The sequence below is a fragment of the Capricornis sumatraensis genome, chromosome 9, assembly GCF_032405125.1.
Source record: "Capricornis sumatraensis isolate serow.1 chromosome 9, serow.2, whole genome shotgun sequence".
NCBI lineage: Eukaryota > Metazoa > Chordata > Mammalia > Artiodactyla > Bovidae > Capricornis > Capricornis sumatraensis.
The window spans coordinates 7,817,929-7,843,725 of NC_091077.1; the positions used below are offsets into that span (position 1 = coordinate 7,817,929).

The 25,797-nt window shown below is 49.1% G+C and overlaps 1 protein-coding gene across 2 annotated transcripts; it reads left to right on the forward strand.

Annotated features, from left to right (window-relative positions):
- The first annotated feature begins 202 nt into the window (after positions 1 to 202).
- On the forward strand, positions 203 to 25,091 carry HAUS8 (HAUS augmin like complex subunit 8). 2 transcript variants are annotated; one of them, XM_068980051.1, is made up of 12 exons: positions 219 to 257; positions 1,576 to 1,652; positions 4,167 to 4,228; positions 7,218 to 7,273; positions 11,200 to 11,281; positions 14,076 to 14,168; positions 15,105 to 15,196; positions 15,814 to 15,879; positions 15,987 to 16,145; positions 17,904 to 18,045; positions 23,359 to 23,500; positions 24,764 to 25,091. In XM_068980051.1, exons 2-12 carry the CDS (start codon positions 1,612 to 1,614, stop codon positions 24,948 to 24,950), a joined length of 1,122 nt encoding a protein of 373 aa, XP_068836152.1. In that variant the 5' UTR covers positions 219 to 257; positions 1,576 to 1,611; the 3' UTR covers positions 24,951 to 25,091. The 2 variants fall into 2 exon arrangements, with proteins under 2 accessions (XP_068836153.1, XP_068836152.1); XM_068980052.1 differs by lacking the exon at positions 1,576 to 1,652 and having other exon boundaries at positions 203 to 257.
- The last annotated feature ends 706 nt before the right edge of the window (positions 25,092 to 25,797 follow it).

The window sequence follows — 25,797 nt, forward strand, 5'->3', positions numbered from 1 at the left end:
GGGCCGCGAGTCTCCGCCCCTCGCTTCCGACTTCTTGCCCGTGCCCCCGCCCCCTGCCGCTGGTGAGCGAGACCAAGTGTGAGGGGAGGCCAGAGAGACGCGCGCGCAGGAGGCGACCGCTCTACTCACGGTCATCCCTCTTGCGGAGTCGCGATATGGCCTGGTCCGGGAGAGGGCGGGGGGGTTCGACTTAAAAAAGAGGCAGGCCTTTGAGTTGAAGGCGGGAAGATGGCGGACTCGTCGGGGCGGGGCGCTGGGTAAGTTGTGGCGCTGCGGGCCTGGGTTTGTGGGTGTCAGCTGGAGGGCTGTAGTCGAGGGCCGGGGACAGAGGGGCCGCAGAGCTGGGGAGGTAAAGGTCCTCGGGGTGAGTTCGAATCTGAGCCCCTCCCCAAGAACCACCGAGATGCGCGGGTTCTGGGAGGTGGGACGAGGCCTTGCGCACGCTGGGGAGCGTGGGCGCGGGACCCGAGGACGAGTTCGAGGCCCTGGTCAGAAGTTTCCTTCCGGGGTGTCTCCGGCGGGCGACTTAACCTCTCTCTGCCTCGCTTTCCTCCCTGGAGAAACCTGGCTGATCACGCCGCCTCCTAGTGTGAGGTTTAAAAGCGTTTAGAGCCGTGCCTCGCCACTGAAGGTGATCCCGTGGTTCTTCCATTTAATCTTTTTTGTAGTGGACAGCTGTTAAACCGCTGAAATATCTCCTTTCATCTACATTATTTTTTTATCCTGTGTTCCTCATTTACAAATGAGATGATGGAAGCATAGGGAGGAAAGAACATTTGCCCAGGCTCACACAGCAAGAGACACGTGTGGAATACTTACCCCTTGCCAAGTGTGATTCCGGGTGTCAAATTAAAAAATAGTCACAACCTGAAAGTTGAGAGTTACGTTTTATTCAGCGGAAATTTTTAGGACTTAAGCCTGGGAGACAGCATCTCAACTAACCGTGAGAAAACTGCTCTGAAGGGACAGGGAGGAGTCAAGTTAGATGAAAATTTGTGTTGAGGCAGTCTGAGTTCGAGTTGGAAAAGAATTTCCAGACAGCATTTTAGAAGGCAGTGAGTTTATTAAGAGCAAAGAGCAGAGATAATGAGGGCACTGCAAATGCAGCAAGTGGGTTGACAGGTTTCATGGATTAATAGCCAAGTTTTATAGCCTTAAGACCAAGAAAATTCCTGCTGGAAGGTTGGCGTTAGGTGATTGGCTAGGGCACCTTAGGGTGAGTACAGCTTTGGGTGTTTTTGCCTAATTTGGGGTCTGGAAGCCTGCTGGTGATGATCATGGCGGGTGGGCTTTTAGCAATGGTTACAAAAGGGCTCAGTCAATTTCAGAGGTGACCTTGGTTCTAAGCTTCGTGTCTATGGCCTTGGTGCAAAGCCTCCAACCTGTGGCCTGGGGGAAGGACTCAACAGTTGGTAGGTAGCAAAGGGCAGATAGCCTGAATGTCAAGAGATTATTGTGAATTAAAGAAAACCAGGTGTCTCAAATTAAGGAATCTAGCGCTTTTATATGTAGGGAAAGATGCAAGATTCTGGGCTCACTGAAATCATTCCTTTCATATTCATCTCAACTATCTAGGGCCAGCATCCTGCACTGAGTTCTTCAGGGCTCCCCATGTGGAGTGGCTGTGGCCTAATGGCTGCTGCGTTGCCTAGGTATTTGTCTCCTTCCTGTGTGCCCTGGAGGGCTGGAATCATTGATGACTGGGATGTTTTTGTTTATTGATATGACAGGAAATACTCCATGTCTCACAAGGCTTTGTGTATTCCACCAAGGTTTATTGTGCCTATGTGCATGAAAATTTAGTGGGCCGCCTGAAGTCACTTGTGTTTATTCCACAGCCCCTTGTCCTAACTGTGAGATTGACATTATCCTCTCTGAAGTGCTTGAGGCTGGGCGCAGGTGTAGTGCCACCCTTTCCCCAACCCTCCAGGTTCCTGCAGGTTTGGCCTAAGTCCCTTTGCTTTGTCTCCAGAGCCCTGGTGCAGACCCCAGAGGGAATCCGTGTGTGTGTGTGTCTCTGTCTGTCTAAGTCTCTGCAGTCATGTCTGACTCTTTGAGGCTCTGTGGACTAGCCCGCCAGGCTCTTCTGTCCATGGGATTCTCCAGGCAGGAATACTGGAGTGGGTTGCCATGCCCTCCTCCAGGGGATCTTCCCAACCCCAGGGATCGAGCCCTCGTCTCTTTTACCTCCTGCATTAACAGGCAGGCTCTTTACCACTAGCACACCACCTGAGTAGCCCAGAGGGAGTCTTTACTCTGTCCCTTTCTAGCTCTGAGACTCCCTAGGGGTGACCTGTATAAATCCCAGGTCCTTGTCTGGAAAACAAAGAGAAAGCAGGCCAACAGTTAGGTGTCTGCGGGGTTGGGAACATTCCATGAAGGAGCAGAGCACCTGGCGCCCAGCCAGAATTTAAGTTGCCTCTCCCCACTGTGGCTTGGAGGCACCCCCAGCCCTGGCTTGGGTCTCACCTTGGATCAGAACCCATAACACGGAAGGTGGCTACACTGAGCTGAGCAAGGGGCCCAGCACCGCTGTCGCCAGTGGAGCCTGTCTTGTGACGTTGGGATTGACAGCGGCCAGACCCCTGCCTGGCCTCCCACTGTAGTGGTCTCTGCCATACGTCAACTCAAATCAGTCACGATTACATATGTGTATCCTCTCCTGAGCGCTCTGCTTTCCTTCTCTATGGATTAGCCTCTTGGATATTTCCTATCAGTGGAATCACACGGCACATGACATTAAGTGCCTGGCTGCTTTGACTCAGGACAACATTTTTGAGACTTATTTGTTTGAACACGTACCAGCACTTCATTCCTTTTCAGGGGTGAATAATATTCAGGGTTCATTTTTTATTTAAAATTTTGTCTTTGGGGTGTAGCCGAGTAACAGTGTTGCGATGGTTTCAGGTGAACAGCAAAGGGCCTAGCCATACGCAAACATGTATTCCTTCTCGCCCTAACCCATCAGGGTTTGTCATTTTCTGACGGGCGTTTTGCAGCAGCCTCGCCTCCCACGCTGCCGGTCACTCGTTCACCGCATCAGGGGTCCCCCAGCCTTGGCAGTGTTGACATCCGGAGCGGGGTCATCTCTGTGATGTGCGCCGTCCTGTGTGTTGCAGGGTGCTGAGCACTGGTCTCGCCCACTAGGCCGATAGCAGTCCCCTCTGTTGTGACCATCACGGGGGTTCAGACACTGCCAAACGTCTCCTAGGAGTCTGTGAGCACTCCTGAGTTACTCGTCTGACTCTTTATCAAGTGCCTCCTGCCCGCCTGGCTCCTGGGACTCAGTGTTTTCCCATCCCTCACCCCCTCCTCAAATTGCCTTCTCCAGCTAAGCCATAGGGCTCTTACTGTTTAGTTGCTAAGCTGTGTCCAACTCTTTTACGACTGCAGGCCTCCCGTCCATGAGATTTTCCCAGGCAAGAATACTGGAGTGGGTTGCCATTTCCTCCTCCAGAGGGTCTTCCCGACTTGGGGATCAATCCCACGTTTCCTCCATTGGCAGGTGGATTCTTTACTCCTGAGACGTGGGCTCATGGATTCCAGTTTCCGCATCATTCTCTGTGCCCTTGACCCTGATGGTTGCTGGGAATGTCCTTCCTCACGTATATGAGTTAATGGTGCTTGTCTCTCACCCCCAACCCCCACCCCTTTCCCTGCCTTGGGCGTTCCCTCTTCACACTTGCCTGATAGGAAACTGCTGGTTATCCCTCTCAGAGAAGACATCTAGACTAGTGTTCACCATGTGTCCTCAGTGGTATACAGTTGGCACACAAACGCCCGATGGATTAATGAAGTTGAGATCGTTCAGACTCGACAAAAATGCTCGATCTTGGGCCTTCCCTGGCGGTCCAGCAGTTAAAACTCTGCACTTGCGTCATGGGGGGCTTGGGTTCAATCCCTGGTGGGGGGACTAAGGTCCCGCATGCCACATGGCACAGCCAACAAAAAGCTTGCTCTTCTCGGGTGTTTTCCCCAGGTGACAAGGCTGGGACTCAGTGTCCCTTGTCCCATGGAGGTGGCCCCACCTTGCAGAGATGGGCAAGGGGGGTGGGTGCTGGGACAAGGCTGTCCCAAGGAAGCCCAGCCTCCTGGGTGGCTTCCCAGAGCTTTTAATCCACCTGCATTAACAAGACCCCCCCCCCCGCCCCGTTTCTCTCTTTTAGGAAGCCGCCTGCAGTGGGCCCCAGTACTGCTAGGGGTGCTAGGAGCAAAGGAAGAACACAAGGTGAGTAACATTGGAGAGTCTATCTTTTGAAACGGAATCCACTGCAATTAAGTGATTTGGGGACTTCTGTGGAACTTCCAGTGCAGTGGGCACTGATCAGGGAACTAAGATCCTACATGTTGCTGGCTCGGCCAGAAAAAAGAAAAAGTGATTACCCCGTTCCCCGCCGCTAGTAAGTGCTTCTGGGGAAAAAGGAAAAAACGGGTCAGAGCAGGAGAGCTGGGGCTTTCCTTGTTTCTAGTCACACCTTTGGGGACCCTGAGTTTGGTCACCCAGCCCTGCAGCCAAGGGTGTAGCAGGACTGGGGGGGGTTTGTTTAGGGCCGTGGGCCTATCTGGCCATGGGGGTCTCTGGTTGTGCCAGGACACACCCACTTGTAAGAGTGGGTGAGGAGAGTCTGAGCTGAATTTGTTATAAAACGTCAAAGTTTGTTTCTGAATAAGTGTGTCAGTCTCTCGGGGGTACCCACCTGTCTGATGTCCACCTGTGTGTCTGGGGTCGCCGTCAACAGCCCTCCTTGACTCTTGGCGGTACCCAGTTTGGGTGGTAGACCCAAGGTTCTCCCACGTTGCAGCTCAAGCCTCTTTTACGCTGAAGTATTTTTATGCCCTGCATCAGTGTGGCTCTCAGAATTTGGAGCAGAATCCTAGTTCCCCAGTGACTGGAGGTTTATATCATCTGCTCTGTGATATCTGTCCTATTTACACATGGTCTAGTTCTTGGACACAAATTATATCCCCTTGTAACATTGCTTCTTTGGAAAACCCACTGCTGTTGAGAACAAGCAGGTGCATTCTAGTTTTCCAGCAACTTGAAACTGCGTTTGAATTGTGCAGGGAACCCAGAATCTCCTTCCTAGGTGGGTCAACTCCTTTGCTGATGGTATTAGACCCAGCGCGTTATGGTCTCCTCCACCTGGAAGTGGAGTGTGCTTCACCCCAGTCCCTTGCTGGACCCCAGGCAGCAGATCCCAGGTGTGGCTTGATTCTCTACCCTGGACGCTGCCTGCTCTGACCTGGATCCTCGGTGCCTCCTGCCTGACTGTCTGAGTGAGCCCGCTCTCCCTGCAGGCACAGCTCTTCCCTGCCTGGGGCACGCCTGCTAGCTTGAGGAACAGGGGACACGGGACCTGCAAGGGGCCTGGAGGCACTCAGCCTTCAACAGCTCTTGGACCCACAAGACAGCCTGCTGTAGCTGCCGCAGGGCGGTGAGCCTGGGGACACAGTGCTTCAGAGAGAAGGGTGCGGCCGGTGTGCTGCCCACTGCTGCTGCCTCAGGAGGAGCGCTGGGCTCGGAGCTGGGGCATCTCAGGGGGCTGGCAGGAAGGAATTTCTTCAGTGGCCTCGTGATTGTGAGGGCCAGACTGGGGAGCGGGGGGATTCCAGGAAAGCGGGGAGGAGAGCAGGAGCCGGCACAGTAAAGGGGAGCAGAGAAGTGGGAGGGGGCGGGGGTTGGAGTGGAGAGAGAATGAACAGTGTGACCCCTGGGGAGGGGAAATGGGGCAGTATAGGGTTGGGCTGGGGGACTAGGTTTGCCAGGACAGTTGCCTAACTGGGTAAGGGCTACGCCCCAGTCCCCAGAGCTGGAGGTTCGTTTTACCCCCAAGCACGGAATTCCCATCACATGGGGGAGCCCAGGTTATGGCCCTGAGGTTGGGAGGCAGCTAGAGGCCCAGATGGGAGGACCTCCTGGGACTGCTGCTGTTTTCCCAGTGAAGTAGGCAAGGTATCACCAGCTGGCTGGAGGGATGGCCTGGGGTAGGAGGTGGAGGGTCAGAGCAGAGGACTGGGGGTGAGCGCTGGGTGTGCAGTGAGAGCCCCTGGAGGGTGGAGGGGACACATGGGCTTCTTCCCTCTGCTTCCAGCATCCTGGGATCGGGTGTGGAAGGGGGCCTGGGGCTGGACTTTCACCAAGGGATATGGCTGTGTTCCAGAGGGGGATTGGTGCTGAGTGAGTCTCAGGGGAGCAGTCCTGAGGTAGCAGTGGGTCTGGGGGTTGTAAAAGGCAGTACCATGGTTGGGTCATAGGCGGGCCTGGGTGGGAGAAGGGCAGTTGGCGCCACAGCACACAGAGCAAGTTGGGGCGGGAGGAGAAGGTGAACAGGTGGCCATCTTTGCCTCTTTTCTTTTTCTGGCCAAGCGGCAGGATTTGCAGGATCTCAGTTTCCCCAAGCAGGGATTGAACCTGGAGTCCTGACTACTGCACTGCCAGGGAATTCCCAGGTGGCCGGCTTGGAAGCTCTTTCTTCCATTCCCTGCCCCACCCCGAGTCCACTTTCTGTTCTGACTGTTGGCACGTATTCATGCTCTTCGTTTTCTTTAAAAATAGTTGTATTTACCTATTCATTTTTGGCTGTGCTCCATCTTCGCTGCTGCATGGGCTCTTCTCTAGTTCAAGCACTCGGGTACAGTGTGTGTGTGTGTGTGTGTGTGTGTGTGTGTGTTGGGTACAGTGTGTGTTGGGTACAGTGTGTGTGTGTTGGGTACTCTGTGTGTGTGTGTGTGTTGGGTACAGTGTGTGTGTGTTGGGTACAGTGTGTGTGTGTGTGTGTTGAATACAGTGTGTGTGTTGGGTACAGTATGTGTGTGTGTTGGGTACAGTGTGTGTGTGTATGTGGGGGGGTACTCTTTGTGGCCCTTTGGGCTAGCCTGCCAGGCTCCTCTGTCCATGGGGTTTCCTAGGCGAGATTACTGGAGTGGGTTCCCTTCTCTAGGGGATCTTCCTGACCCAGGGATTAAATCCCCATTTCCTGCGCCTCCTGCATTGGCAGGCAGATTCTTTACAGCTGAATCACCTGGGAAGCCATTATATGCAGGAGGTATCTCATACCTGTTCTTGCATACAATAGATGTCTCATACATGCTCAAGGCTGAACAGGGAGGGCTGATAGTGCCCCGCTTTCGGGGTGGGATGTGGGCATCCGTACCTGGTGGATCCTTAACACTCCATGCTGTAGTCTTAGTATAAACCAACTGTGTGTCCCTTACAGGTGGAAGAATAGTCGAGTCGCGGTACTTGCAGTATGAAAAGAAAGCCCCCAGAAAGGTAATGTATAATGTACATTTGAAACAGTTCTGAACTTGGAGTCCTCAGACAAGTTGCACCAGCCAGACACAGCCTGGTCCTAAAGGAAACATTTCGGAGGTTTGGCCCAGTTTGGCTTTGGGACTGTCACGCCCTTCGTGCCAACGCATGGATCTCTGTTGTGGGTGGCTGATCACTTTGAGAATCCCTTTTGCAAAGCCATGAGCTCTAGTGAATCATAAAGTTGTTCCTGTCTCTCAACACAGTAATTCCTTTCTGGATTCTGTCCCGAAGCCGTGCCTTCTAATGCCTGGCACACAGTTCTCTGGCCTTGGCTGGTGTCATAAAAAATACCTGTAGGGCGTGAGAGAAAGACTGTGGGGAAAAATGACGTGCCTGAATCGCCCAGTGTTACAGGAAGGGCTTAGTGACTTACACCACGCGAATGATGAAGCCATCGAAAATGACAGCAGAAATCATTTAATAGTTGGAGAAGCTGCTTGTGTGATGTTTAATGAAACCAGTCTTTAGATTACCAATGACACTTTGTTTCGGTGTGTCTGGACAGCCAGTGTGTGTAAAGTTTGTGTTACCCCATTTTCCAAATCTTTGTTTATGATTTGGAAAAAACTCGTAAGATTTGGTAAAGTTTAGCTAAATATTTATTTCTACTGCCTTTCTTTTATTCTGGTAGGGTGAATGGCAGGTTCTTTCTTAATTAATGTGATTTAAGACCTGGCTTGAAGGAAGAGGATACCTTTGTGCCAACTGATACGCTTCTTGGACTGATTTTTTCTTTTTTATGGACTTAATTTTTTTACAGCAGTTTGAGTTTCAAAGCAAAACTGAGTGGAAAGTACAGAGCTTGCCCATCCATCACCCCCACCCCACCCCATCACATACCTGTCCTCCCTGTCGTCAGCATCTCGCACTGGAGTGTGGCGTGTTTACAGCTGAGGAACCTAAAATGACGCATCTGGACCCAGAGTCTGTGGTTTATATTATGGAAGTAATTTTCAACAAAGGCTAACAGTCCACACTTCATAATTTTAAAATTCCCTGGACAGCTTGGTTACAGCACCCCCATGTGTCTACATGCTTATATAGTATTTTTGATTTTTAAGAGCTTCTCCATTTTCTTTTTCTTCATCTTTTAAATTAAGGTGTAGTTTCCATAAAGGAAGCATCACTCTTTTCAGTGCACAGTTCTGTGAGTTTTGACCAGTGCATCCAGTCACAAACCCACCACAGTCAAGATGGAGAAGTCTGTCACCCCCGAGGCCCTTTGTGCTCTGGTGCAACCGGCCCTTCCCCATCCCAGGCAACCACGATTTGTTTTCTGTCCCTGTAGCTCAGCTTTTTGAGAAGACCTTTTAAAAGGCACCATCCAGGTTGCAGCCTCTTGGAGACTGGCTGCCACTGGACAGTTAGTGCGGGCTCCTGTGCTGGGTGATGGACATTCCACTGCATGGGTGGACCACAGTGTGCTCAGCCATTCCCTGGCAAAGGACATTGGGTTTGTTTCCCGTTTTTGACAATTATGAATAAAGCCACCTTAAACATTGCTGTTCAGGATTCTGCATGGATGTGTTTGCATTTCTCCCAAGAGGGGAGAATTATAAGGGGATTGTATGTTTGACTTTGTAAGAAACTGCCCGACTTATCCAGAGAGGCTGCAGCCACAGAGGAGAGTCATTACTTTTAAGATGACACCATCCTAGTGGGTGTGAAGGGGTATCTCACTGTGGTTTCATAACAACTCAAGCTACTGAGCATCTTGTACTTATTGACCATTCCTATATCTTTAGTGATGTGTCCATTCAAATCTTTTGCCCATTTAAAAAAATTAGGTTTTTTTTTTTTTCTCATCCTTGAGTTGTGAGAGCTCTTTCTATGTCCTCCATACCAACCCTTTGTGGTGATTTGCAAATATTTTTTTCCAGTGTGTGACTTGGCTTTCTGTTCTCTTAAGTGTCTTATGAACAGCAGAAGTTCTCACTTTCGATGAAGTTTATCAATTTCTGCTTTAATGGAATGTGCTTTTGGTATCTTATCTAAGAAACCTTTGCTTCAGCCAAGATCACAAACATTTTCTCCCGTGTTTTCTCCAGTGAGTTTTATAGTTCTAGGTTTTACGTTTAGGTCTGGGATCCATTTTGAATTAATTTTTGTATCTGCACTGATGATGGAATTCAAGTTCATTTTTAAGTGTATAGACGTCCTCATATTCCAGCGCCATTTGTTGAAATGACTCTCCTTTCCTTATTGTATTGTCTCATCACTTTTGTTGCAAAGCAATTGACTCTACATGTATACACCATTTCTAGACTGTTCTTTTCCACTGTTCTGTGTCTGTCCTTTGGCCATTTATACACCACGCAGATGACATAGTTTTGTAGTAAGTCTTAAAGTTGGGTCCTGTGAATTCTCCCCCCGTTCTTTTCCAAAACTGGTACTTCTAGTTCCTTTGCCTTTCTGTACAAATTTCAGACTTATCTTGCCATCTCCTACCAAAACTTCTGGAATTTTAATTGTATTGAATCTGTGCCTCAGTTTAGGGAGAATAACATCCTAAAAACACCCAAGTCTTTCAATCCGTGAACATGGTATTCCTCTCCATTTATTTGTTTTTGTTAGATTTTTTTCATCAGTATTTTGTAATTCTCAGCATACAGATCTTCTCCATGTTTGGTAAGGTTTATACTGGTGGTTTTTAATGCTATTATACAAGATATTGTCTTTTCTTTCTTTTTTTTCTCTGTGATGAGATTTTATTAACTTTTTTAATTAAATAATTCATGTATAACATTGTATTGGTTTTAGGTGTCCAGCATACTGGGGGGCTTCCTAGGTGGCTTAGGGGTATGAGAATCCACCGGCAATGCAGGAAGCCCAGACTTGATCCCTGGGTTCAGGAAGATCCCCTGGAGGAGGAGATGGCAACACATTCAGTATTCGTGCCTGGATAATCCTGTGGACAGAGGAGCCTGGTGGGCTATAGTCCATGGGGTCGCAAAGTTGGTCACTGATAGAAGTATCTTTTTATATTGGGCCTGTATCCTGCAAACTTGCTAAACTTACTTTCTAGTTTCAGCAGTGCTTCTAAACCTCTTTGGGGATTTTCTATGTGAAGTATCCTATCTGCAAGAAGGGAGTTTTCTTTTTTTCTTTTGTGACTTGCTTGCCTTTTATTTCTTTTTCTCAGACCTCTGTTGGGAGGCTGAATAGGAGTGGTGTCTGTACATCAAAATATTGTCACTCTTTTTTTTTTTTTAATGTATTTTCACCCTTTACAAGGTTTTCTTTTTGCTTTTATATTACTGTGACGGCTTGCCAGCTGCAAGTGTTGCTTCCTTTTTTATAATTTTTGAAGAGTAAGACCTGTACAGAAGCTTTGTTTACTTTGACTACCAAATTAATATGTTCTCTCTGTAAAACTGGGCAGTACTAAAAAGTATATAGAAAATCAGTCATCTGTAATCTGCTACATCAGATATCACCGCCAGCAAATTTTTGATAGTTTCCTATGTTCAATGGATATGAGGGTATCCTTTTTGAAAAAAGTAACATTTATCCTCTACGTGCGGGCGTGCATGCTAAGTTGCTTCACTCATGTCCAACTCTTTGTGGCCCTATGGACTGTAGCCTGCCTGGCTCCTCTGCCCATGGGATCCTCCGGGCAAGAATAATGGAGTGGGTTGCCATGCCCTCCTCCAGGGGATCTTCCCCACCCAGGGAATGAACCACTTCTCTTACGTCTCCTGCACTGGCAGGCGGGTTCTTTACCACTAGCACCGCCTGGGAAGCCCTCATCCTGTATATGTGCAATTAAGTGTCGGAACTCCTTGAGTCTATCCTCTTGCCTCCAGGTAAGAGCAGATGCAGGCTTTGCAGACGGCAGGAAGGAAGGTGTCTTGTCCCCTGAAGGTCATATATTCCCCTAATAGGCTCCTGCAGCAGATGCATTAAAGGCCGGTGGGACGACGCCTGAAGGTGGAACAAAATCCAGCCAGCTCCAAAAGAGTAAAGGTGGGTAAAGATGCAGGGAGGGTGTGAAAGAGCTCCGAGGCTCAGAGGGTGATGAGCATGGTGGGGAATTTTGTTTCTGAGTACACTGGGTTAAAACTCCCTTCCCTTTATGGGGAGCGTGAAGGAAAGGAACTAAGCAGAGAGTTTCAGCATAAAGACTGATCTGGGATGTATGAGGAGCTGAAGGGGATGGCAGAGGAATGAGGGGGCCGGTCCATTCCTTCCTGTGTGGCCCCAGAGAAGAGCCACATTGCCGCCATGGTGCTCCCCTGTGGCACCAGTCCCTTGCTCACGTGGCCATTTCCCACCAGAGCTCTGAGAGCAGGACTTTCAGAGAGGGTATGAGGCCACATCCTCCTGCCTCTCACTGTCTTGGGTTGGATCATCTTCTAAAAGCTTTCTCCAGAGTGATACGAAAAACTTTCACATTTTCTGATTGTAAACGTGTCATGTGTTTGTTATTTAAAAAATGGGTAATGGGAACTTCCTTAGCAGTCCAGTGGTTAAGACTGAGCTTCCAGTGCCGGGCTGGGGCGGGGGCGGGGGTGGGGGGATGGGGCACGAGGTTTATCACTGGTCAGGGAGCTAAGATCCCACATGCTGTGTGACCAGAGAAAAGGGGGAATGTAGCCCAGGAGGGCAGAAGCTCATCCATGACCTACCATTCAGAGGGTCATTATTGGTGTATTTGCTGTTCAGTCTTAGTCAGTGTGCCCATAAGAAGTTGGGGAAGGCTCCTCCCCAAAGTAGCACATCACCCAACTCCTCATGTGCCTGCCTCACCGGTGGTAGTGGGCAGCTCTTCTCTTGTAGAAGAGCAATTCGCAAAAAGCAAAACTTTCTTGGCCCACAAACCCTCATTCAAAATGGCAATAAACTTTCAGTCCCATAGGAGAAAACTAAATGTGTTCTTTTACGACTTAGATTTCTTGCTTTATTATTTAGATCAAGGGTCAGCAAAACTTTTCTGAGCCAGTGGTAAATATTTTAGACTTTGCAGGCCAGACAGCCTCTGTTACCGAACAGTTAACTCTGCCTTTCGCAGTGTGAAAACAGCCACAGACCATGTGTACACAAATAGGCATGTCTGTGTCCTAATAAAACTTTATTAACAAACACAAGAGGTGGGCCGGATTTGGCCTGCAGGCTACAACTTGCTGATCCTATTCTAGCTGTTTGTCAGAAACTATTCTATTCCTTGACCCAGGCACGACTGAGAAGCAGGCACATGGAGCTGGAGCCAGCCTTTTAGTCTTTTCTCATGCAGATGCGTTGAGGGCCATGTGTGAAGCTGGGAAAGCTGGCATGGTCAGAGGGGTCAAAACTGGGCCTGCCACATTTATAACCCAGGGTTCTCAGCTGGGGTTATTGCAGGGGGTGGTATGAGATGCTGGCGGGTGGAGGCCAGGGATTGACACCCTCAGAGCACCGGATGGCCCCACGAAAAAGAATGATCTGCGCCCCCCATGTCAGTAGTGCCAAGACAGAATTATAATTTAAACATAGCCATGACAATTTATAGGGACTGCTTGAGTTCCATTGTATGGCTTGATAGGAAAGTCCTTTCCTTAATGGAAATGCTATACATGCAGATGACAGAACGTTCAACCAGTGGAAACAGAAAGTCACCATCTCCTGCCTCTAGTTCCCGTTCCTCGCCTAGGAGGCAGCCAACTGCTCCTGATAGATTTTTGTTTATCTAATGAGCATTTTCTAAAAATTGGAACACAAAAGGTACCACCATCTATGCTTTTTGTCACTTTACTCTTGTTTCCTCAACTGCATAGCTCTTCATTGAAGAGTTTAATGTTTACTTGCTAACATGACTGTATTTTACATACTATTTGCTCATTCTGCAGCCTTCTGGAAGCCTTGTTTAATTGAAACCTGCAGTTCACCAAGTGCCCATTTTAGACAGTACAAGATGTAATTTCACATTTTTAAATAGAGGCTAAAAAATGAAGCTACAAGAGAAAGAACAAGAGCAGAGGGCAGAACGTGTGTATTGCATGCTGTTAGACTCGCGGCCTTCTCTCGTGACTCGGACAGTGAGGAATCTGCCTGCAGTGCAGGAGACCGAGGTTTGATCCCTGGGTTGGGAAGATCCCCTGGCGAAGGGAATGGCTACCCACTCCAGTGCTGTTGTCTGGAGAATTCTCTCAGCAGAGCACCTTGTTTGTTTAGTTATACGTTTATTTTTTCTTCATTTTTGACTGTACCAGACAGCTTTCAGGATCTTGGTTCTGCAACCAGGGGTCAAGCCCAGGGCCCTAGCAGTGAGAGCGTGGATTCCTCACCACCGGACTGCCAGGGAATTCCCTATTTTTATATTTTTATTGAAGGATAATTGATTTACAGTGTTGTATGAGTTTCAGTTGTACACCCCAGTGATTTAATTAAACATATACATTTGTGTCCACTCTTTTTCCGATTCTTTTCCTTTATAGGTCTTTACAAACTATTGAGTGTAGTTCTCTGTGCTATAGGGTAGGTCCTAGGTCTGTTTCTGTTTTGTATGTTCATATGTACACAGCATCTTTTATTTAAACTAAGCAGAAAGGCTTATTTGTGTCTTTGGGTTGTAAAGAATGCCTCTCTTTTCTAGTTCTACTTTAAAATATGTTTAAGTTGGTGGGTGGGAATTTCCAAAGGTTTTTCAGCCTTCTCTACTGCTTCTTTGCAAGAAACTGAGTTTTTGGAAGCAGGTGGTATTGTAGAGAAAAGTTCCTTGCTTCCTGGCTTCCACATCTTGCTGACTGTGCTGACTCCTGGGAATTCTCCTTGGGTCCCATAGATGGCAGTGGAGTTGACAAAGGCAACCTGCAGTCTACCTTGCTGGAAGGGCATGACACTGCCTTGTCTGACCTGGATCTCTCTGCCATTCATGGTAAGTCGTTCACTGTCCCGGTCCATTCTCCCCCTGGGGGTTGCAGTGCATCCCTGAGGGCTTCCAAAATCTGCTCTTCTCACCATAGAAATACTTTTTTTTTTAAACATATAGTTGATTTACAATGTTGTGTGTTTCAGATATATAACACAGTGATTCATATATATATATATAAAGATTATGCAGATTCTTTTCCAGATTATTTTTCCTTACATGTTATTATAAAATACTGAGTATAGTTCCCTTACTGTACAGTAGGTCCTTATTGGGTATCTGTTTTATATATTAATTCCAACCTCCTAATTTATCCCCCCCACCTTTCCTCTTTGGTAAGTTTGTTTTCTGTGTCAGTGGGTCTGTTTCCATTTTGTGTAAAAGTTCATTTTTTTTTTAGATTCCACATTAAGTGATATCATATGATATTTGTCTTTCTCTGTCTTGACTTCGTGTAGTATGATAATCTCTAGGTCCATCCATGTTGCTGCAGATAGAATCATTTCATTCTTTTTTGGCCTAATAATATCCCATTGTAGATATATACTATGTGTTATACTAGTATAGTATAGATACTAGATATATACTAAATGTTAGTCGCTTAGTCACGTCTGACTCTTTGCGACCCCGTGGACTGTAGCCCACCAAGCTCCTCCATCCACGAGATTTTCCAGGCAGGAAATCTGGAGTGGGTTGCCATGTCCTTCTCCAGGCGATCTTTCCAACCCAGGAATCGCACCCACGTCTCCTGCATTGCAGGTAGGTTTTTCACCATCTCAGCTGCTAGGAAAGCCCCAGATATATACTACGTCTTCTTCATCCATTCATATGTCAATGGACATTCAGGTGCTTCCGTGTCTTGGCTCTTGTAAATAGTGCTGCAGTGAACATTGGGTGGCCTGTGTCTTTTCCCTTTATGGATAACACTTTTCTTCATCTTAGATAAAAGTGTGATCCGAAAGACTCCACAGTTAAAAAAACTGTCACAGAAAGCCGAGTTGTCATCCTCTTCTGCCGCAAGTGAAAAGAGCCCAGTAAGTGTCTGAAATGAGAGGGCAGCCGCCACCACAGGTTGACTAAACCTGATTCAGCTCCTGCGTGTGCCAGGTGCCCCTCGATGCCGTGCTCCAGGAGCGAACAAGCCAGCTGTGCCTTTCAGGACAAAACCCACAACGTTCTTAGAGGATTTACAGAGTTTCATCTTCCCAAGTACACACCTCTGGGAGGAGATACAAATTCAGGGCCATGTGAAAAACGAGATTGGGGTCTGGTTTTCTGGCGCGACACTAGGGTGGTTTACAGGCCTGGTCCCGACCATGGCAGGGAGGGTGGCTGGGCTGTGGTCTCGCCCGTGGGGGATCCCCAAGTCCTGGTTCTGGTGAGTCGCCAGGTTGGTGGGTGCCCTCCAGCTGGCACTAGACCACCCAACTGCCAGAAAGGGACCAAAGAGAACCCTCATCTTTTCACAGAGGCCCCAAAGACTAAGTGAGAAAACAGAGGCCGCCTGGTGATACACAGTCAGCAAGCGGCAGGTTACTAGTTTGAAGATAGTGCATATGGGTTAGGGTTCTGCGCCTTCTCTCCCAGGGGGAGAGAACTGGATTTACACCAGTTCTTGGGGAACCAGGAGTATCTTTTTCTTCTCCTGAAGGATGTGTCACAAGCAATGGAAATGATGGAGTCCCAGACTCTCCTTCTGACCCTGCTGACCGTGAAGGTAAGGATGGAGCCTCTTTTCATGTGCGTCGCAGATGAAAGGGTGGCTGCTGTCAGCCACGGAGGCAAGGTCCCCTCTGGCCTGAACTTTTGTTTTGCATTTCCCAGATGGAGAATGGCCTGTCTGCATTCGAAGAACAGGCAGAAAAGAACCTAGAAATATTGTGTAAAGAGAAGGAGAAACTCCAGAAAAAAGCATATGAGTTGAAGCGCAGGCTTCTCCTCTGTCAGAAGAAGAAGGAGCTGGAGGACTTCCTGGATGCACAGGTCAGGGGTGACCATGGCCTCCAAGCCTCATGTCCCAGCAGCATCAGTCCTTTGGGGGGGTTGGAGAGAGCCTTTATCGTGAGTGTCCCTCCTCATTTGGCTTCAACTCTGTGCTCGGCTTTTGACACCACTGGGTATTTCTGTGTGGCAGTTTATCAGCGGATGTGACGGTAATGTCAGAACCAACCTGCAAATGGGCCTATCTCTTAACACACACGGGCCCTGGGAGGCTTCTCCAGCGGCCCACTGGTTAATACTGCACCTTCCAGTGCACAGGGCACGCATTCCATCCCTGGTTGGGAAACTAAGGTCCCACATGCCATGGGGCGTGGCCGAAAAAAAAAGTGAGACATGTTCTGGCCAGCCCCGGTGGGCCCGGGTGCTGGTGGGAGATCCAGGCTTGGTGCTGAATGGACAGGAATGTCCATGTCAAGGAAGGTCACGGTGAACCCTGGGAACCTAGGAAGGCTCGACCAGGAAATGGGGCTCCTCACTCAGTAGGTGTGTGTCCTGGGGCCACCATAACAAAGGACCACAGAAGCGGTGGCAGCTTAAGCAACTGACACTTATTCTCCCTTCACTCTGGAGGATGTGCATCCGAGGTCAGGGTGTCAGCGGGGTGAGTTCCATCCAAGGGCCGCGAGGGAAGGAGTGTCCCAGGCTCTGTCCTTGGCTTGTCGGCGGCCATCTTCTCCCTGTGTCTCATTGTCAGCTGGTCGTCTCCCCATGAGCGTCAGTCTCCACATTGCCCCCTTTTACGAGGACACCTGTCATACTGATCAGGGCCCAGCTTAATGACCCCACCTTACCTGGATTACCTCTGTAACGTCTCCAAGTCAGGTCACGTTCTGAGGTGCTGGGAGCTGGGGTATCAACCAAGGAGTTTGTGAGAAGAAGTCCAGCCCGTGACACCCAGCACATGCTTGTGAGTGTTCCCTGTGGCCCCCCCAAGCTGAAAACGGGGTCTCTGTCCTCCTGGACCTCACAGTAGAAGAAAAAGAAAAGAGAATCACACAAAGGAATCCTTACAACCCCCAGACAGCGTGTATGAGGAAGGAAGGCTTGGCGGGCACGGCCTTGGTGGGTGGAGGCCTGTCAACTCCATGCTCTGAAGCAGGAGGGCCCAGCCTTCCTGGGTCCAGTATGATCCCAGTCGAAGGCTCAGCCCTGGAACATACTGGAAGGCCAACACATGTTCCTGGTGAGGAGGCCTGGGCCACCTTGCTACTGGCCGGCTGGGACTCAGGAGATCCCACCACACCCTTGGAAGCTTCCCAGGGAGACCTGGGAGGACCGGTGCTGTGTCTTTTTTATTAAGGTTTGTCTAATCAAATGTTTTAAATGGTGCTGCCAGTTTCTTAAATGACGGTATCCACATCACTGACTCAATGGACATGAAACTGATCAAACTCTGGGAGATAGTGGAGGGCAGAGGAGCCTGGCATGCTGTGGTCCACGGGGTTGCAAAGAGTCGTACACGGCTTAGCGACTGAACAGCAACAATCGGTTTCTTTATTTTTATTTTCTTTTACTTTTGCCCACGCTATGCAGCCCGTGGGATCTGAGACTCCCCAGGCAGGGATCGAACCCGCATCCCCTGCAGTGGAAGCACTCCCAAGTGTGGAGTCTTCACCTCTGGACCCCCCAGGGAAGTCCCGGAACAGTGCTGAGTCTTTCCCACACACGTGCCGTCCGGTGAGCTTGCAGGGAGGGGAGCGCAGGGCTTGGACTCACAGGCTCTTCCTTCCCTGCCTGCAGATTGAGATGCTGAGCCCCCTGGAGGCTGTGGCCAGCCGCTTTCGGGAACAGTACAAGACATTCGCAATGGCCCTGGACACCACACGGCACGAGCTGCCTGTGAAATCGGTCTACCTGGACGGAGACAGGCAGCTCTTCTTAGGTAAGAGCTGGGGTGGCTGCTGGGCAAGGGGCAGGACAAGCCACTGGTGCATGTTGGCATCTCCTGTGTCCTGGGTACCTTTATCCCTCTGTGTCATGTCACAGGCCTCCTCGCAAGTAGATTGTATGTCTCCCGGCAAATGGCAGAGGTTGCAGGAGGCCGGCGAGGCTGGTATTTGTTTAGGGTCAGGTCCTGAGTCAGAGCTGCATTAGGATTTGAACCCAGGTTTGTAGGATGACCCTTCAGTGATCTCCTGTCCTGAAAGGCATGCTGGGAGCCTGCCGTCTCTCAGCCTTGGGCAGATCTAGTAAGGTGCTTTGGCAGCTGGGAAACCACAGGGCCACCACCCCCTACCTTGTCCTGTCTTCTAAGCAGAGCGGAGATGGTACCTTTCCCGTAGGGCGTTCCCATCTAATACTTCACTTGAAGAAGTTGACAGGTGTGAAGAGTACCATCCAAGACCCTACGGTTCTCTTTAGAGCAAGTCTCTTTCTCAAGCAAGTTTTCAGCTGCCCTAGAGTTTGCCTCCTTCCTTCCTTCCTCTCTCACTTTCTGTCTGTCTCCCTTCCTTCCTTCCTCGTTTACGTATAATTGAATTACAGTGTTGTGTTAATTTCTGCTGGACAGCAAAGTGATTGAGCCATGCGTGTGTGCTCAGTCCTGTCTGACTCTTTGTGACCCCATGGACTGTGGCCCACCGGGCTCCTCTGTCCATGGGATTCTCCGGGCAAGAGTACTGGAGTGGGCTGCCATTTTTTCCTTCAGGAGATCTTCCCGACCCAGGGATCGAACCCAGGTCTCCTGCTTTGGCAGAGAGGTTCTTTACTGCTGAGCCACCAGGGGAGCCCAGTTCGCTCTACGTATATGTATATATACTGTCATTTTTTATGTTCTCTTCCGTTATGGCTATGGAGAAGAAAACGGCAACCCACTCCAGTGTTCTTGCCTGGAGAATCCCAGGGACAGAGGGGCCTGGTGGGCTGCCGTCTATGGGGTCGCACAGAGTCAGACCTGACTGACAGGACTTAGCAGCCATTATGGCTAATGACAGGCTACTGCATATGCCTCCCCATGCTGTACAGTAGGACCATGCTGTTTAACCATTCTGTGTATACTTTGCATCTACTAATCCCAAACTTCTTACTCAGCGATCAGTGCAAAGAAATAGAGGCAAACAACAGAATGGGAAAGACTAGGGATCTCTTCAAGAAAATTAGAGACACCAAGGGAACATTTCATGCAGAGATGGGCTCAATAAAGGACTTCTGTTAGGTATGGACCTAACAGAAGATATTAAGAAGAGGTGGAAAAAATACACAGAAGAACTATACAGAAAAGGTCTTCATGACTGACATAACCATGATAGTGTGATCACTCACCTAGAACCAGACATCCTGGAATGTCAGGTGGGCCTTAGCATCACTACGAACAAAGCTAGTGATGGAATTCTAGTTGAGTTATTTCAAATCCTAAAAGATGATATTGTAAAAGTGCTGCACTCAAATGCCAACAAATTTGGAAAACTCAGCAGTGGCCACAGGACTGGAAGCGGTCAGTTTTCATTCCAATCCCAAAGAAGGGCAGTGCCAAAGAATGTTCAAACTATTGCACAATTGCACCCATCTCACACATTAGCAAAGTAATACTCAAAATTCTCCAAGCCAGGCTGCAACAGTATGTAAGCCGTGAATTTCCAGATGTTCAAGCTGGATTTAGAAAAAACAGAGGAGCCAGAGATCAAATTGCCAACATCTGTCTGATCATCAAAAAAGCAAAAGAGTTCCAGAAAAACATCTACTTCTGCTTTATTGACTATGCCAGACCCTTTGACTGTGTGGATCACAACAAATTGGAAAATTCTTCAAGAGATGGGAATACCAGACCACCTGACCTGCCTCCTGAGAAATCTATATGCAGGTCAAGAAGCAACAGTTAGAACCAGCCGTGGAACAACAGACTGGTTCCAAGTTGGAAAAAGAGTACCTCAAGGCTGTATATTATTACCCTGCTTATTTAACTTCTATGCACAGTGAAGTTAGAAGTTAAGTTGCTCAGTCGTGTCCGACTCTTTGCAACCCCATGGACTGTAGCCCACCAGGCTCCTCCGTCCATGGGATTCTCCAGGCAAGAATCCTGGAGTGGGTTGCCATTTCCTTCTCCAGGGGATCTTCCCGACCCAGGGATCGAACCCAGGTCTCCCGCATTAGAGGCAGACGCTTTAACCTCTGAGCCACCAGGGAAGCCTCATATGCACAGTACATCATGCGAAATACCAGGCTGGATGAAGCACAAGCTGTAATCAAGATTGCCAGGAGAAATATCAGTTACCTCTAATACACAGGTGACACCACCCTTATGGCAGAAAGTGAAGAAGAACTGAAAGAGGAGAGTGAAAAAGTTGGCTTAAAGGTCAACATTCCTACGATTATGGCATCCATTCTCATCATTTCATGGCAAATAGATGGAGAAACAATAGAAACAGTGAGAGACCTTATTTTGGGGGGGCTCCAAAATACTGCAAATGGTAACTACAGCCATGAAATTAAAAGACCCTTGCTCCTTGGAAGAAAAGCTATGACCAACCTACACAGCATATTAAAAAGCCGGAGACATTACTTTGCTGACAAAGGCCCATCTAGTTAAAGTTATGTTTTTCCAGTTGTCATGTATGGATGTGAGAGTTGGGCTGTAAAGAAAGTTGAGCACTGAAGAATTGATGCTTTTGAACTGTGGTGTTGCAGAAGACTTGAAAGTCCCTTGACTGCAAGGAGGTCAAACCAGTCGATCCTAAAGGAAATCAGTCCTGATTATTCATTGGAAGGACTGATGCTGAAGCTGAAACTCCAATACTTTGGCCTCCTAATGAGAAGAACTGACTCATTGGAAAAGACCCTGATGCTGGGAAAGACTGAAGGCGGGAGGAGAAGGAGGATGAGATGGTTGGATGGCATCACCAACTCCATGGACATGAGTTTGAGCAAGTTCTGGGAGTTGGTGATGGACAGGGAAGCCTGACGTGCTGTAGTCCATGGGTTCGCAAAGATCTGGACACAGCTGAGCAACTAAACTGAACTGAATCCCAAACTTAACTCCATCTCTCTCCCAGCCCACTGCTGCTTGGTAACCACAGTCTGTTCTCTGTGTCTGTGAATCTGTTTTCTCTTTTGTAGATGAGTTCATTTGTACCCATTTCTTTTTTTACTTCCCACATATAATGAGTAACGTATGATACATGTCTTCGTCCGGCTACTGCACTGAGTGTGATGACCTCTAGGTCCGTCCATGTTGCTGCAATGGCATGCTTCATTCTGTTTTTTGACTGAGCAGTATTCCATTGTATGTATGTACCACGTCATCTTCATTCATTCATCTGTTCGTGGACGTTTAGGTTGCTTCTGTGTCTTGGCTATTGTGACTAGTGCTGCTATGAAGATAGGAGTGCGTGTATCTTTCTGAGTTAAAGTTTTGTCTAGATAAATGCCCAGGAGTGAAATTGCTGGTTCACATGGCATAGAGTTTGGTAGTTTCTAAGCTGAGCTCTCGTGAGCCACTTGAATGTGTTTTGTTTGAAGCTGATGTAAAATCAAGCCTTTTCCAGTGTGAAATAGTATATGTATGACACAGGACCTTGAAAAATGAGCCTTGTCGAACCATCATCCATGTCCAGGTTTCTAATCTGTAACTCTCAGTCTCCACGCCTGATAAGTTCCTTAGATAGTTGGGAGGAGTTGGGCTTGGGCACGGTTAGAGCTTCTTAGGGCTTTTGTAACGAAATAGCACAAACGGGGTGGCTGAAAACAACAGATCGTGTGCCCTCCCAGTTGAGGGGGCCACATTGGGACTGGATGCTTCTGGAATCTCTGGTGGAGAGCGTGTCCCTGCCGCTGTCCTGGCTTCAGTGTTCTGGCAGGTGTTGGCTGCTGGAGCATCTCTCCCAACTCTGCCTCTCTCTCTCTCTTTTTCCCAGCTGTTCCTTTTGTTTTATTCATTTTGCATTTAATTATTTATTTTCTTTTTGGCTGCGCTGGGTCTTCGTGGTTTTCTCTAGTTGTCGCGAGCCGGGGGCTGCTGTCTCGCTTCTGTGTGCAGGCTTCTCTCTGACCATGGGCTGTAGGCGCACGGTCCTCAGTAGTTGTGGCGTATGGCTTAATTGCCCTGAGGCAACTGGAGGTCCAGGATGGAACCCCTGCCCCTTGCGTTGGCAGGCGGTTTCCTAACCTCTGGACCGCCAGGGAAATCCCTATTGTTATTAGGTTTATTTTGGCTTTGCTTTTTGTTTTTTATTACAGTGTTGGGGCACTGTCTTGTCTTCACATGGCCTTGTTTCTGAGACTCCCTGTCTAAACTCTCCCCTTCTTACAAGAGCACCAGTGGCTAGATTAGGCCCCTCTCTAATGGCCTCGTTCTAACTCATTTACATCTCTGGAGACCTCATTTCCAGTTAGGTCACGTTCACAGGTACCTGAGATTAAGACCTGAACGTGGCTTTTGGGGAGGACACAGCTGAGTCTCTCAGCAAAGAAGACGTGTGTTTATAAGAACCCTTACACGGGTCCCCAAATGTCGCAACGTACAGTTGTGACGTGTAGTATTGGGATGTGTACCAGACTCAGAGATGCTGCTTTTGCTAGAGCAGGTGGGGACCCAGCGCTGTTGCAGGCGGCTCTCCACATGGGGCTGGGTGGGGAGGAGTGCAGAAGTGGTGGGACCGGGGACTCGAAACCGTGGGTGTGTCCTTAAGTTACTTCTCGCCCAGCTCTTCTCTGTCTTACCCGTTCGTTTCTGTAGAGAGGACACCAGTATGTCCTTTCAGGTGTGTTTCCGTAACTTCCTGGACGGCAGACACACCTGACCCGCCGTCTCAGACCCCTGTGATCTCAGCAAAGGGGCCCAGAGGCAGTGCCAGTGCACAAACGTCGTCTTTCACTGCCCTTCCTTCGAGCCTTTCACGATTCTGGCATCACACGACAGCATTCCAGCAAAAGGAGGAAAATCTAGTTGGCCACCAAGCTCGTGTGTCCATTGCTTGGGGCGCCTTGCAACCATGGTTGCTGCTGCTGCTGCTGCTAAGTCGCTTCAGTCGTGTCCGACTCTGCGACCCCATAGACGGCAGCCCACGAGGCTCCCCCGTCCCTGGGTTTCTCCAGGCAAGAACACTGGAGTGGGTTGCCATTTCTCTTTCCAATGCATGAAAGTGAAAAGTGAAAGTGAAGTCACTCAGTCGTGTCCTACTCTTAGTGACCCCATGGACTGCAGCCCACCAGGCTCCTCCATGCATGGGATTTTACATTGGCGAACGCTTTTTCCCTCCAGACGAGTTGCAGCGGGAATTGATGACCACACGCCATCTGCTGGGAGAACTTGGCATTGGCAGCTCAGAAGACAGTGTGAAGGTCTTTGATGTGCTGAGGGAACTCAGGGATGTGATCCAGAAGAAGGACCTGGAGCTCCGAAGGTACTGCAGAAAATAGTTTTAAGAAAAAGATAGCACCCCTCCCTGCCACCTCCCCTTTGGGCAGAGAGGGGCTGTTGGCAGCTGCCCTGTGGAGGGTGTGCTGTGCCCTGGAGGGTGGGCAGCTCTGATATTTCCAGGGGCCAAGGGTACAAAGGTCCAGCAAGGCAGGGAGAGAGCAAGATTCTTGCAACCCAAGAAAACCCCACTGTGTGTTCTTTTTCTAAGAAATTTTTTGTTTTTGTTGTTGGATGTGGATGGTTTTAAGGTCTTTATTGAATTTGTTACAACATTGCTTCTGTTTGATGTTTTTCCGTTTTTTGGCACGGAGGCATGTGGGATCTTAGTACCCCAACCGGGGGTTGAATCCACACCCCTTGCATTGGAAGGTGAAGTCTTAACCACTAGACCACCAGGGAAGTCCCCTGTGTGTGTTCTTGAGCAGCCAAAATAGAAAGGGGTAATCATTCCCCAGGGTAAGATAGCACATCAGGGACCCTTGGATTGGTCTTTATGTGCTTTTCAGAATAGGGGGTTTGAGAGATCTTGGAACCTCTTATTAATGTCTAAATACATGTAGAAAAGCCACAGTTGGTAACGATGGCTTTTGCGAACAGGCACCCTTGTGTAACCAGGGCCCAGGTCCATACAGCCGATGGCCAGTCCCACAAAGCTGCCTGCCTGCCCCCACCCATGGGACTTTGCTAATCATGGGGCTTTCCTCCACCTCTTCCAAAAGAGAATCTAGTTTTCTTCTCCTTTATGATGTCAAATGTACTTCCCGAGGTGCCTGAAAAGTTTGAAAGGTCCTCAGGACAAATACCACCTGCTATGGCATCACCTCCCTCTGTGTGCCTGGGGTGAAATGAGACAGGCCAAAGGATTCTAGGTCACCAGGGTCACAGGAGAAAATGGAAAACACACGAATGGGAAAGCACGTTTTATGCCGGCTTCCCCACCTCTGTTTACGTCGTGTGATCCCTGGGACGGTGCCCCATTCACTGCTCTGCCTCCTGCCCTTAGGATGGTGTTGGTACTCCTTAAATATTTGTCGAGTAAACGACTCTTCTCCCTCACACCTGGCCAGTCCTGTTCTGGGGGCTTTGCTGTTTGAGTTCTGCTCAGACAAATCTTACTCACCCATGCTTTCCCACAAGCCCAAGGAAAGTCACTCTGAACCTGTCTTCCCCATGTGGCAGCCTCATAGGCGCTTGGGCAAGCTGGTACGGGTGGTGAAAAGATTCCGTCGTCTTCTTGTTGATGCAGGAGCGTCGACCAGGTTCTGGAACTTTCCGCCGAGGCAAGTAAAGAGGCAGCCTTAATCAACCAGGAGATCTGGGAAGAGGCCCAGGGCCCCGAGGCCCTCAGCCGGTGGTATTTTAATCCCAAGGAGGCCACTGGCGGGGAAACTCAGGAAGAGGTCAGGAGCCCCTTGGGCCACGCCGAGCTGTGAGTCCACGTGCAGAGTGCGTCCCCACCCCAAGCAAGGACATTCCTGCACCCCATGGGGAAGGAAGCACGTCCTGTGTCCCTTGTTCCGGGGGGCAGGGAACCTGCAGCGACCCCCCAGGTTCTTAAAACTTGAGCACTTTATGCACTTAGCCTAGCCATATAGTTATTTTTGTATGATAATCTCATTTGATAATTTAACAAATAAAACTGTTTTGTAATGGTGCCTTGGCTTTTCTGTAAGGGGCCGAAGAAGGCGCGTGTGGTCCCAGCTTTTTCTGAAAAGCTGGTCCTGAGCCTCTTGAACAGCACTGGGTTAGAGGCTCCACAATCAAAAATCTTCACAGAATTTACGCCTCCATACCTACAAGTTCTGAAATGTGGATCCTTCCAACCAAGGACTGCTTCACGCTACACAGTATTTGAGCTTCCCTGGTGGCTCAGTGGTAAAGAATCCGTCTGCGATGCAGGAGACGTGGGTTCAGTCCTTGGGTTCAGAAGGTCCCCTGGAGGAGGAAATGGCAACCCACTCCAGTATTCTTGCCTGGGAAATCCCATGGACAGAGGAGCCTGGTGGGCTACAGTCCATGGGGTCACAGAAGAGTCAGAAAAGACTTAGCAACTAAATCATCACGTAGTATTTACTACTGAAAAAGATCATGTATAAGTGACCTGCAGTTCAAACCCACACTGTTCAAGGGTCAACTGTATTTCACTTTCAAGATGGCTTCATGTCCTTCAGTCACCAGGCGGTTCTGTTGAATAACCGACAGCGGGTTAGGAGTTGGCCCTCAAGTGGAAATTCTCCATGCAGTCCAGAGCCCTAGTGGCCGTGCTGGGGGCACATCTAC

Bases quoted from the DNA above. Each gene is read 5' to 3' on its own strand.
- HAUS8 (XM_068980051.1), top strand. From the start codon at position 1,612: ATGTGGAGTGGCTGTGGCCTAATGGCTGCTGCGTTGCCTAG. The intron at 1,653-4,166 runs GTATTTGTCTCC...TCTCTCTTTTAG, and splicing joins ATGGCTGCTGCGTTGCCTAG to GAAGCCGCCTGCAGTGGGCC. The intron at 23,501-24,763 runs GTACTGCAGAAA...TTGTTGATGCAG, and splicing joins AAGGACCTGGAGCTCCGAAG to GAGCGTCGACCAGGTTCTGG.